This window comes from Schistocerca cancellata, chromosome 4 (assembly GCF_023864275.1).
Source record: "Schistocerca cancellata isolate TAMUIC-IGC-003103 chromosome 4, iqSchCanc2.1, whole genome shotgun sequence".
Lineage (NCBI taxonomy): Eukaryota > Metazoa > Arthropoda > Insecta > Orthoptera > Acrididae > Schistocerca > Schistocerca cancellata.
This window is the reverse complement of record NC_064629.1, coordinates 277,013,893-277,027,850: the sequence shown is the minus strand read 5'-3', so window position 1 is coordinate 277,027,850 and position 13,958 is coordinate 277,013,893. Positions and strand designations below refer to the sequence as shown.

At 39.9% G+C, this 13,958-nt stretch overlaps 1 protein-coding gene across 2 annotated transcripts in view; it reads left to right on the top strand.

The window, feature by feature from the left end:
- Positions 1-5,331: 5,331 nt before the first annotated feature.
- LOC126183498 (WASH complex subunit 4) overlaps positions 5,332-13,958 on the top strand; it is a 179,968-nt gene continuing 171,341 nt past the window's right edge. For both annotated transcript variants that reach the window (XM_049925535.1, XM_049925536.1), the window contains exons 1-2: positions 5,332-5,552; positions 5,696-5,835. In XM_049925535.1, coding sequence (XP_049781492.1) covers positions 5,501-5,552; positions 5,696-5,835 — 192 coding nt within the window. In that variant the 5' untranslated portion in view covers positions 5,332-5,500. The remainder of the gene's footprint in view (positions 5,553-5,695; positions 5,836-13,958) is intronic.

The window sequence follows — 13,958 nt, the reverse complement described above, 5'->3', positions numbered from 1 at the left end:
GTAAGCCATGGTTTGTTACGAGGTTTCTTACGAGTATATTTAACTATTTTCTTGGGGAAGCAGTTTTCAAATGCATTTACAAAAATGTCATGAAATAAATTATATTTTAAATTGGCATCAGGTTCACGGTACACCTCATCCCAGTCTAACTGCTGTAGGCTTTCCCTGAAATTTGCAGTTGTTAAATCATTGACTGAACGTACTACTTTGGAGGACTGTTTAGTATTGCTGAATGGAGCTATGTCATATATTGTAACTAGCTGTGCGCCATGATCAGAAAGACCATTCTCAACAGGCTGAGCATTTATCTGGTTAAACTTATCTTGGTCTATAAAGATGTTATCTATCAGTGAGCTGCTATCCTTTACCACCCGAGTAGGAAAATCAATAACGGGTGTCAAATTGAAAGAACCGAGTAATACTTCGAGGTCATTTTTCCTATTACCCTCTTTCATAGAATCTACATTGAAGTCCCCACAAATAATAATTTGCTTCCCCCTGTCTGACAGATAGCACAACAAGGAGTCCAAATTTTTCAGAAATAGATGAAAATTTCCTGATGGGGACCTATACACAGTTACAATTATAAATGTGCCTTTATTTAATTTAAGCTCACAGGCACATGCTTCTATATGTTTCTCTACACAAAACTTTTTTGTTTCTATACTTTTTGCACAATGATAACTTTTGACATATATGGCAACTCCTCCTTTCTCCATGTTTTCTCTCATTACATGTGCAGAGAGCTTATATCCACTTACATTTACCTTATCCATATCCGTAACAATGTGATGCTCAGACAGGCATAGTATATCTATTTCATCCTCAGCTTCTAAATCTTCTAAACAAACCAGAAGCTCATCTATTTTATTCTTTAAACTCCCGATATTTTGATGAAATATACTTACATTATTTTTAATTATACTTTCATGAGAACCTTTCCTTATTCTAACATTTGCAGTACTCTCCTGTCTGAGTTTCTCATTGTGCTTAGGCCTAGTTGCTATACCAGTGGTCACATGGTGTTCAGAGAGGCAGATTATGTCAACTGGGTTGGGTGACTTTAATTCATCAATGCAATTACCTAGGACTGAGATACAACTTGGTGGAGATAAAATTTCTGGTGATTGGTGAAAATTTATAATTGACAGCTGTGATTGGTGATCCAATGTGCTAGAATTGTGCTGTTTAATTTCTTTCCTAAACTGAAGATTTGTTTCAATCCTGACCTCTCGTAGAACTTGACATCTTTCTGTCTTACCTATCCTAAAAAAGGTGCTGCTCCAACACCTGTAACCACTGGTATTTTACCATTCATGGCAGTGCCTCCCCCCTTAAATTTCCTGCTATTACCCCAGCCAGTTTCCCCTTCCCTTTCCTGTTGAGATGTAGGCCATGCCTGGTATAGTCCCACCTACTGAGAGAGTCAACAGGAACCACACCAATATGAGCCCCCGCACCCGACCCAAGCAGCCGTTCCAACTCCAAATTAACTCTCCCAACAGAAGAGTTCAAATGGGGCCGGTCATGGCGTCTCAGGACAGATACAAACTCAACATTGGTGTGTCTCGATGCCAACGCAATCTTTGCCAGGTCACACTCTATACTGTACCCAGGATCTCTGTTGATGCTGTTCCCTGGCCCTCCCACAATAACCACGGTGTCTTCCCTGGTAAATCCTTTACAGAGTGAACCTAAATCCTCTGTCACCTGATCCAGACTAGCACTTGGTTTGAAAAAATTTGTGACCTGGTATTCTGGTCCTAATTCCTCCTGCAGAAGTTGGCCTACACCTCTAGCGTGAGAACTACCTAACAACAAAACTTTCTTCCTTTTCGATGGCTTTCCTACATTCTTTTTCAATTTCCTATTGAAAGTTTGTTGTGTCCTGTCTACACCTACCTCTGCTTGAGGCTCATCAGTTTCTAACTGAAGCAACAGGTCAAACTTATTTTTGACATTCACCACAAAACTGTCAGACTTAGTTCTAGGCCTGTTCCTTCTACTGCCTGTTGCCACTTCCCACCTCTCTTTGCCCTTCTCCCTCCTTAACCTGTCCAGATCTTCCCTAGCCTGATCTAGCTCAGCCTGAAGGGCAGCAATTTTCCCCTCCTGTTCCACTATCTTCCTATCTCTGCTGCAAATCCTACATAACCACTGATGAGCCTGATCCACTTTCCCGACACCCACGCCACTGCAGTCCCCCCAGTGAAAAAAACTACTGCATCCATCACACCAAATCCCGGAACTAACAATTCTACGGCAAGTCAGGCACTTCTCACTCATGGCAAAAATAATACGTTAGCTAGAATAAATCAATTAAATTACCGAAAATCAAAAAAGACGTTACAAGAATTAAGCCTATTCACAAATGTATATAAGCAAGTTTCTGATTTAAAATTCCGCTGTTTTTCTGAGATCTGTATTAAAACAATGAAGGTATACGCTATTTATTTTATATTTCACTTGATGGAATGAAAAAATGGACAATTAAACGAGATACTTTAACTTTGATTCTCCAAAAACGTTACGAGAATTAGGCCTATAAACAAATGTATATAAGCAAGTTTCTGATATAGAGTTACGCTGTTTTTCTGAAATCTGTTTTAAAACAATAAAGTTATACGCTATTTACGGTAGTTTACTTATTTTTTACCGAGAAATTAGTTAAATTACCGTGAAACAAGAAACAAACACGTTTACAAAATTTAAGCCTAAGCGCGACTTCGCGAAGTTACGATCTTTTCGTGTTTTCTGAAAAAAATACACAAAGAAAAGTCAAACCTTTAACGGCAAGACTAAATGATACACTAATGCATGTATTTAATTTGTTGTCAGCGTTAAACTAAATTATATTCCTGTCTAAATCACTTAACTTTCTGGAAATGGTTTCTGGCGTCACTTACTCGGCGGCCATCTTGGAACCACACTTGATATTCACCATTGGCAGCGTTCAGTTGTCAGTAATCCACACATAAAGGTCAGTTCACACTGGCTGTTAGAGTGTATTCACACTGCCTGTCACATCAGGTCAATTCAAGTTACTTGATTTCAATTCTGCCCTCATTTGTTTTTTGCAATATGGATCTCAGTTATTTTCGCCCCCAAAGTACACACACACACACACACACACACACACACACACACACACACACACACACATGGATGCTGGAGTCCACATTTGTACGAGAATTACAGTTATCGAATGATTTGCAGCTTGCAGAGATAGCTTGTATATCAGAGAAGGAAGACAGAAGTGTGAAACAACACAACAAGATGTGAGTTCGAAAAATGTCAGTATGTGGTACAGATGGGGAATCTGCATCTCACACTGTAGAAAGTCGAAGCACCAGGTTTTTTTTCATTTGTTACTTCAGATTTAACCTGGAATTACTAAAAGGACCACAGTGTTACAGCTGCAATCACACCTTGTTAAAATTTTGCTTGTTGAAGATTTATTTGCTAGTCCTGTATAACTTTTTGAGCAATAGTGATATCTTCCTCAGTACCTTTCTCTTCAATATTTCTCGGTTTTCTTTGCATCTGGTATAAGGCTTTTAATAGTCCCAGTGTCTTATTTGTACTAGGATTTAATGGTGAAACCACATGAATAATGAGCGTTGATGCTAGCAAAACTGTTTCATGCTCAGTCCAGAAAGCTACTTAACAATAAATAAGCGTATCACAAACACATATTTGCATAAACAACTCTAATACATTACTTGGTGTATACTTTACAGAAATTGCAGCTGTTGCAGTCTCTGGAGGTTTCAGTCAATTTCTTTCGCAAACATTAGAAATGCCCTACGACACAAAAATATATTCCACTCAACTGTCTATCTGATTTTACCCATAATACTCTTTTCACTTCAAGTTGCAGCCATACAGCAGTCCATTTCATTGTAAAATATTAAATGCGGTATCGTATAAAAAATCTCTCTGGGCAAGATTTTACTTTCATTGAGTCACAGCTTAACTTTAATTAAGCGTATAGCCCACTTACTATTAGAAGATTGAAGTGCAGTTAAACAACACAGAGATTTATTGTATTATTTTTTATAAATATAACACAGTTGTTATCACTGATAAATACTAAATGACTGTAATGTAGGAGGTTTCCACATTCTGTCCTACTGTGAGTTAAACATATTTTTATATTATTAAATAGATGGCAAGTAATTTAGCACGCTCACGTCATACAATTCAGACTGCTACCTCATTGCTTCAATTAATCTTTCGTCATTCATTATAGAATTATAAATTTAAACAAAAGAAATAACGGAACAAAACAATTTATAAAAAAATATAAAAAACGACGAATAACGAAGACATAGAATAACAAATGATATCAGCCACGAAAAGCTCGATGGGACGAAGAATGGAGATGAATGCAAGGGCGTGTATTGAGAGCGATGAGCTCTTGGGTCTCATGATCAACTATGGATGTTAATGTCAGAAGTCAAAACTTTCTTCTCGAGAAACCTTGACGGTGTCGTGACGTGACGCGACGGTCAGTGTGAATTGGCCTAAAAAATTGTCACTACTTTCTTTATGTAGGGCTTTAGTAATTAAAACTTGCAACACTCCAAGTGGCCTTGCAGTGAAACAAGGTCTTGTTACTGGAAGTCCCCACTTGAGTTTCATGCCCGTAGCACATACTATTGGCTGTCTCCAATTTGTCACAGCGACGCATTGTCAGTATTTGTTCTGTGCAACAAACAAGCACAGAGCTTGGACGACCGTTTGTAAATTTTAGACCATTCTCCTATTAATTCACTGTTTATGGAAAAGACACAGAGTTTTTTCATAGAACATAACCATGTGCAAGTATTTCAATAAGGTAATGACCGCGTCGTGGTGGCTTTATAGAACCATACTGTTTATTTACAAAACTAATCACTATCTTAACTTAAAGTGGATACACTGAGTGTAAAATACACACTCGATTCAAGAAGCTGGAAATTTAACGTATTATTCAATATGGAATGTACGAGGATTTGACAATAATTAGATTCCTTTGAGTCGCAGTGTGGGTCTGTAACAGAATTATCAGAAAAATATGTTTAGCTCACAGTAGGACAAAATGTGAAAACCTCCTACATTACAGTCATTTAGTATTTATCAGTGATAGCAACTGTGTTATATGCTATTTTACAAAAGAGACTTATAAAAAATAAGACAAGAACTCTCTTTGTTGTTTAACTGCACTTGACCGTTCTAATAATAAGTGGGCTATACATTTAATGAAAGTTAAGCTGTGACTCCATGAAAGTAAATATTTCGCCCAGAGAGATATTTCGGTAGTTAGGTTGGCTCTCTGAAAGGCTGCATTTGACAGTACACAATCGTCGTATTCCGATGTGATGAAAAGTTTGGTTATGGTGTTGTTTGTGTTTAAATTGTCGATAATACATATTTTGAAAAATGTGAAAATTAGTTTTCAGCGATAATAGCAGAGGGCATGTAACGTGCTGAATGATTTGTGATTAAATAGAAAATAATGTTTGTAGGTCCCGACTGGGATTACGACAAAACAGAAGATGGCAGTCAAAGTGTGTATTTGTTTTTATTGTGAAATTGATATTTCGTGCGAATAACTCGAGGACTATGTGTTTTTCTTGTGTGCTGTAGCTATCAGGGAATTTAGAGATCCATTTCCTTTGTCAATAACATGTTGCGTTTTATTACTTGATAGAAATTGCTGGTGAACTCCAACTGCGCAAGTACGGCAAGTTTTTGGAAGATTATGGCAATCAGTTGAAAGGAATAGAAGAAGCATTAGCGGAAAGCATATGTAGCACATTAGATTGCAGAACTGACCCTGTTGGAATCAAGGTTTGTGTTTTAGTTCTGAAGCTTATTCATTAAGATTATACCAAATTTCTGTGCACTGATGAATGATTGTACTGTTGTGTTCTAAATCACAAACTGTCCCTTTCGAATATTAGTATTCAACCATTAGTTAAGAGAGGTCGCACATTTAACCGATAAACATCATTTTACTCGTTGGTATATTGACTTGGATGACGTTCAGTACATCCCACTTTAGACATATTTCCGTATATTTACATGTAAACTGATCTGTGGATAGTGTAGTAAGTACCTTGTGGAGAGCTTCTGCGTATGATGTATGAGTACTATTCATGACCATCTACCTGATGCCATTGCACAGACAAAAGATAGTGTCCACTTTAGAACTAATATTATCATAAATCTTGTACTACACAAAGAGGTGGCCTGTTACATACAGAGTTAGGTGAATGTTTATAGTTGGTACTTACGATGGTTGGAGAACTCTAACGAGACGGTGCCCTATGTCGACATAGAGCCTGATGGGTTGCTGTTTATGAGAATATCGCAAAGTAAAGGAACATGTTACTGTCATGATGAACCAAAAGATTATATGACTGTCAAGCATACTTGTTGTAATTACATATTAATATCATAAGTTTTGACAAATTTCTGAGGCCCTAAGCATATTTGTATACACAGAGATGCTTATGGACAGATGGTGAAGATTGTGCTTTGTTATGTAGTCAGTATAGACCATATAAGTATTTCTTTGTTTTTAATGTGGCTAGAGGCCTATGTAGAATGTATTCTGATGTGCTATGCTTGTTTGCATAAACGTGAAGTATTTGTAAAGAAAGAATTACCAACATGTCATACCAGGATGGTTTCTCCAATAAAGCAATGGCTGACCAACTGTCTTATTCTTGTCAAACACACATTCTTCTATTTATGTGCCTGATTATGACTTTCTTTGTTCTTTGTATTGATCTGTCAGGTCATATATTATTGTAAAAGTGATCCCATGATGAATTAATTACTGTACTATGTTTGGTTTTGAGGCTCTAGGCTTGACTAATGAAGTCTGCCAGCTGCGCAACTGCTATTGTTGTATATAGTTGGACTGTTGAGTGTGATATTTGACATTCCCCACACCTGATCTGATGTCTTGGCTTGGTGTCAGGCGGATTTGCTGCAAAGGTTGAGCCCTAGGTTAGGTTGAAAGGGGATTTGGTTATGAGTTGGCAAAGGCAATGGGTAAGAGTGCCAAATGAATGTTTTGGTAATAGATTGACCAGTAACATAGCCGAATGTTTATGTTGTCACCATGTTGAAACACACTTGCCTGGTATCATCATTTTCCTTTGAGCTATATGTGTAAAATTAAGTATTAGATTCCAGATGTTTCAGTGTTTTCTCTTCGGTTTATTCTCAAGGATTTTGTGTTCGTTATTTTTTGGTATTGTTTATTTTACAGTCTTACTACATATTTAGCTTGTGCCCTCCCAAGACCCTTTACTTTCTGCCTTATCAGTTTCATTTTATTGCTGAAGTGAAATATTTTGCATAGTTAAATATCTTTGTTTGTGGGTGTATTTAGTGACTTTGATTGCCATATTGTATGCACTGGGCATAGGGTTGTCTGCCATCTTGATAATGTCACTGGTCAAAGCAGTCGTAGAATCAGCCACTTCTGTACTGCCACCTTGTGCTATGTTGTAGATCAGAGTGTTACAACTAACTTACTTTTCATATTTACATTTGTTGGCTTTGCCAGTTCTCAGCCACATGTGTCCTTTCAACCTAACCTATACATCAAGCTACACCATAGGTCAGTGGTTCTACAAGATGTATATCCAAAAACATAACCTAGATTTGGGGGGGGGGGGATTATCAGTGTCCTGTTCTCTTCCTGTTTGCACATGCATAACATGCTACAATGTCATTTCATCATGGGACAAAGCAGACATTCAGCATCAGTAGGTTCACTTGACAATTCTGTTTAGTAATCTAAGATGGCAGCAGTACCTCGTGCCACATTGGTATGTAAGGTGTCGCCAGTTGTGGCAAATGTAGAAAATTGCACTTTAGGTCAAAGAATTGCACAGTTTATGGTGCACAGTTTGTCCTGCATACAGAATTAGACATGGCCTGTTGGGTCTTATAAGTTAAGAGAAAGTGAATGGCAATATAGCAATTATATTTTGCAATAAAAGATAAGCACTTATCAATCCAATTTTTTTCTTTGAACATACTGAAATGTCCTCATTGTGACTTGGCATAGTGGAGACAGTATCTTGTGTGATGTTCAGGCGTTAATTTGTTTGTGGTGTGGAGACATACATTGGGAATGAGTGGACAACCAATATTTCAGTACTCAGGCTGCCCCAGCCACTGAACTAGGTGGTGCAGTGATAAGACTCTGTGAACTCTTGTTTGACAAACTAAGATTCTAGGTGCCTTTTACAGTCACTATTTAATCAGATTTTGTATAATCAACCTGCACAAGGGACTGCATGTAGCAGATACCAGTATACAATACAGAAATTGAATATTACTGATACATGACATTGTTGTTGTTTGCGTATGCTGATTAGCTCTTTTAATTCAGTTTAGGATGTTTCTGGAGCAGTTGAAGATGAAATATTTATGTATTACATTATGTGTGGGACATACTGTGATACTCTATTTGTGAAGGATTGCAACCATACCACAAATGTAAATGTGCTTTTCCACTGTTGAACAGTATTACTTACCTATCTTTATTCATCTAAGGATCATCTTACAATGATGTAGGAATTGGCATGGTAGTACAATGAAAATCAGTAGCCCAAAAGACAGGTGAATGTAGCATTGCTCTATGAGGATGTGACAGATGGCGGACCATGTCCTTGATGAAGAAAGGCCTCCTGGCAGCAACAAACAGACCTGAACTTAAGAATCAGTTAGCATAGAGCAAGTATCAGTGACCATAAGGCTGTGATAGCATCTATGACAGTGAGTCTTACAAAGAATCAAAGAATATTAAGAAAGGTAGGAAGATATTTTTGCTTAGCAAGAGTGACAGGATACAAATTTCAGAGTATCTGAGCAGTCAACATCAAATACTTGGTGATGAGGATGAAGATCTAGAGAACAAATGGAAAAAAAATCAAAGATATCTTGCAATATGACCCAGACAAGTGTGTTCCGAGTAAGGTCTTAAGGAATGAGAAAGACCCACCATGGTTAAACTACTGTGTAAACAAAGAGAACTTCATCTCAGATTCAAGGAAAGTCAAAACCTTGTAGGCAAAGAAAAGCTGAATGAAGTGAAAATGAGCATAAGGAGAACAATGAGAAAAGCATTCAGTGACTGAAAGTAAAACTTTGTCAACGGATCTGAGGAAAAACTCTTAAGAGGTGAAATCAGTAAGTGGTTCAAAATCATCTCTTCATTCACTTAGTGACCATACTGGCACAGAAATGGAAGATAACAGACAGAATGCCAAAATACTGAATTCGGTCTTCTGAAATTGTTTCATTGTGGAAGAAATGGACTACTACTTCTTGTTGTTGTTCTTATGGCCCTCTATTGCAGATTAAAAATTGTGTGCACATTTTGTGTCTTCAAACCCCAGAAAATGAACCCATAGCTGAGTCCTGAGTGTACATAGAAACAGTTAGTCACTGCAAGAGATTGGCTGCTATAAACAGATAATAAAATCCTGAAAATGTAATGTGCTGATGACATTCTTTTAACCAGTATCTTTCTGTGTTCATTCCATGTTAACTGACAATCAGTATTCACCCCGAAAAGCTTTGTGCTTGTTACACAGTCTATAGATTTATCATCTTTGCTTAATGCAACACAAATATTTTGTACGCTGAACTGCATGCTGTGTGTGTTCTTTCTGTTGAGTGATAATTTATTACATACTGCCCAGTCATGAACATCCTTGAGGGTTTCATTTGCTTTCTGTAATAGGAACTCTGGTGTTTCATCAGCGACTGTGGTGTTGCTGTTATCAGCAAAGGGAATTTTTTCCCCATTTATTATACTCTCTGAAAGCCATTAATATATACCAGGAACAGATTTGGACCCAGTACACTACCGTGAGGAACATCAGTGTGTGTGTGTGTGTTCATTTCTTGTCCAACAACTGTTTTACTGAAAATTTATCACATATCTGAACTACATCTACCCTCTGCGCCCTGTTTTCCAGGTAAGACTGGATCTAATTGTTCACTGTTCCTTGTATACTTAGCCCTTCTAACTTTTATAGTGGTGTTTTATGGTCAAAAGCCTTAGTCAGATCTAATAATATGTCTGTAAGACAGTCATCCATATCAAGAGCTCCAAGTATCAGTTCTGTGAAGTCTGACATTGTACTTCTCCCACTTTGGAAACCAAGCTTTGCTTAGTTTGTGTTTATACAAGTAATTTCTTAGTCTGTCTTTAAGCATCCTGGAAAGATACCTGAAGTGAAAGACTCCGTTTTTGTGTTTGTTAATGGGGGCTTGAAGGCAGTCAGTGCAAGCCTTTAGAACATAAAGTAGAACCTCATCTACTCCTGCTGACTTCGTGTTTCTTTCTAAATTTCTGTATTGTCTTCTTGACCACAAGCTATGTTCGTGAGTGATGTGGCACAGTGGTTAGCACACCAGACATGCATTCAGGAGGATAACGTTTCAAATCTCTGTCAGGCCAGCCAGATTTAGGTTTTCCACGATTTCCATAAATTTCTGTAGGCAAATGTTGGGATGGTCCCTTTGAAAAGGGCATGGCCAGTTTCCTTCCCCATCCTTTTGTAATCAAAGCTTGTGCTCTGACTCTAATGACCATGCTGTCAACAGTTTGTTAATGAATTTTCCTTCTTTCGTAACCGCTTTTGTGATTGACAGCCTACTCCTCTGCCATGACTGCTACGTAGCAGCAGTACTCTTCTTCCTAACATTTGTGCCCTTTGTATTTTTCATACTCTTGGCTTAGTCTACCCCTAAACTCTGGCAACTCAAATTTGTTGCTGGTAGACACAACAAAGCTGTCGGACTGCATCCTGCTCCTGCTAGCCTTCCTATCAATTGCAAGTTCCCAACTACCCATTCACCATTGCCTTCCTTCATCCTCACTAGATTTGTCCTATCTTGATTTAAGTGTGCCTCAGGACCACAACTCTTTCTTTCCTGCTCCTCCTTTAACCTATTTCTGCTGTGTATTCTGCAGTTCCAGGAGAGGGTCACAGTCTCCCCACTAGACTCCCCTTAGTGAAACCACTTGCTGCAGCTCCCATAATACATCCCACTACTTACTTTCCATCAACAACTCACACAGTCTGCACTCCTGGTCGAATAAAATGTGTGTAGCAAATAAAAAAATTAAATATGTGAAACTAAAGTAATATCAAACAATGGAAACTACAGGTAGGAATATCAACAGTGTAGGAAAGGTTAGAGTGCTACTTACCACACACACAAGCAAGCACATCTCAAACACACACGACTGCTAACTCCAGCGTCTCGGGCCGGAATGCATCATGTGGGATGCAAGCAGCATTCTGGAGGGATGGGGAAGGGTAAGGGATAGTAGTGTATGGATGGAAGTAGAGACAAATGCTGTCTGGTGGAGTGTGCAGGAACTAGACTCCAACAAGTGCAACATCAGGAGGTTGTGGGGCAGGGAGGTGGGGAAAAAAAGGAACAAAAAATGAGAGGAGCAAGGAAAGATGGGTGGATGCATTGTTAGAGGGCTGCAAATAAACAGGGTGTGAGGTGATAATGGGGAGGTGATGATAGGAAATAGGGGGTGGAGGGTGTGGGGACAGTGTGTTACTGTTGGTTGAGACCAGGATGATTACAGGAGCAGAGAAAGTGTTGTAAGGGTAAATCCCATCTGCACAGTTCAGAAAAGCTGGTGGCGGAGGGAGTGATCCAGTTGGCTGGCATAGTGAAGCAGCCATTGAAATCAAATGTTATATGTTCAGCTGCACGTTTTGTCACAGGGTGGTCTACTTTGCTCTTGACAACAGTTTGACCGTGGCCGTTCATCCTGGTGGACAGCTGGTTGCTAGTCATACCAATATAAAACACAGTGCAATGATTGCAGCAGTGCTGGTGAATGATATGGCTGCTTTCACAGTTGGCCTGACCCTGATGGGGTGTAGGATAATCCCATGACCCGTAATCTAGCATCCCACATCAAAGACACAACCACTTCCTTCACTGACTCTCCACCATCCCCACCCTTTTACCCCCTGGATCCCTACTCGTCACTGTTGGTGCCACCTCCCTATACACAAACATCCCTCATGCCCATGGTCTTACCGCTATTGAATACTACCTTTCCCAGTATCCTCCAGACTCCAAACCCACTACCTCATTCCTCATACACTGTACTAACTGTATCATAACCCACAACTACTTCTCATTTGAAGGGAAGGAATATAGACAAATCCGCAGCACAGCCATGGACACCCATGTGGCACCCTCCTATGCCACCCTTTTTATGGTCCATGTAGAGGAGACCTTCCTGTTCTCCCAAAACACCAAACCCATTGTCTGGTTCAGGTTCATTGATGATATCATCATGATCTGGACCCAGGGCCAAGACATGCTATCTTTGTTCCTTCACAACCTCAACATCATCTCTCTCTCATTTGCTTCACGTGGTCCTCCTCAACCCAGCATGCCACCTTCATAGATGTTGACCTCCTCCTCTCTGATAGCTCCATTTGCACCTCTGTCCACATTAAACCCACCAACAGTACCTGCATTTTGACAGGTGTCATCCCTTTCACACCAAAAAATCCCCCCCCCCCCCCCCCCCACCTCCCATATAGTGTGGCTACCTGGGGATGGTCAATCTGAAGTGACAAAAACTTCCTTGCTCAGTATGCTGAGGGTCTCACCAAGGACTTCATAGATGCACTCTATCTCCCAGACCTAGACTGCAAATAGATCTCCTGAGCCATTTCCCCTCATAACCCCAATCCTCCCACCACCCCCAGAAACCAGCCACAAAGGCATGTCACCTTTATCAACTAGCACCACCACTCACTGGAACAAATGATCCACATCCTTCGCCAGGGCTTTTATTACCTATCATTGTGCCCTGAAATAAGGGACATCCTACCCGAGATACTTCCCACCCCTCCTAAAGTGGTGTTCCGTCACTCACTCAAATTCCGCAACATCCTAGTTCATCCCTCAACCACTCCCAATCCAACCCCTTGGCACAAGGGTCATATCCATGTGGAAGATCCAGGTGCAAAACCTGCCCAATCCTCCTGCCCAGCACTTCCTATTCCAGTACTGTCACAGGTTTGTACTACCACATTAGGGGGCAGGCCCCCTTTGAAAGCAGCCATGTCATATACCAGCTCTGCTGCAATCATTGCAAAGCTTTTTGTATTGGTATGACTACCAACTAGCTGTCAACTAGGATGAATGGCCACCGCCAAACTGTGGCCAAGAGCAAAGTAGACCACCCTGTGGCAAAACATGCAGCTGAACATAACACACTTGTTTTCAATGGCTGCTTCACTACCCAAGCCATCTGGATCCTTCCCTCCACCACCAGCTTTTCTAAACTGCACAGATGGGAGTTATCCTTAAAACACATTCTCTGCTCCCATAATTATCCTGTCCTCAACCAACAGTAACATACTGTCCCCACAGCCTGCACCCAAAAGTTTCCAACCCCTATGTCCTGTCATCTCCCCCCATTCTCATCTCCCACCCTGTTTATTTGCAGCCCTCTAACAATGCATCCACCCGTCTTTCTCCGCTCCTCTCATTTTTTGTTCTTTGTTTTTTTTTTGTTTTTTTTGTTTTTTTTTTTTTTTTCCTCCTCTCTCTCTCCTCCATCTCCCTGCCCCACAACCTCGTGATGCTGCACCTAGTGGAGTAGAGTCCCTCTACACTGCACCAGACAGTGTCCGTCTCTCTTCCCTCTGTACACTACTATCCCTTCCCTACCCTCTCCAGATTGCTGCTTGCATCCCACGGGACGCATTCTGGCCTGAGATGTGAGCATGTGCATGGTTCTGCACGCATGCGTGCGTATGTGTTTGTGTGTGTGTGTGTAAGTAGCAACCTCTCTTTTCCTACACTGTTGCTAAACTAAAGGAATATTAGGAGGTGTATTATGTTATTTTGTTATTTTAAAGAAAGGAACCTCAGATAATGTA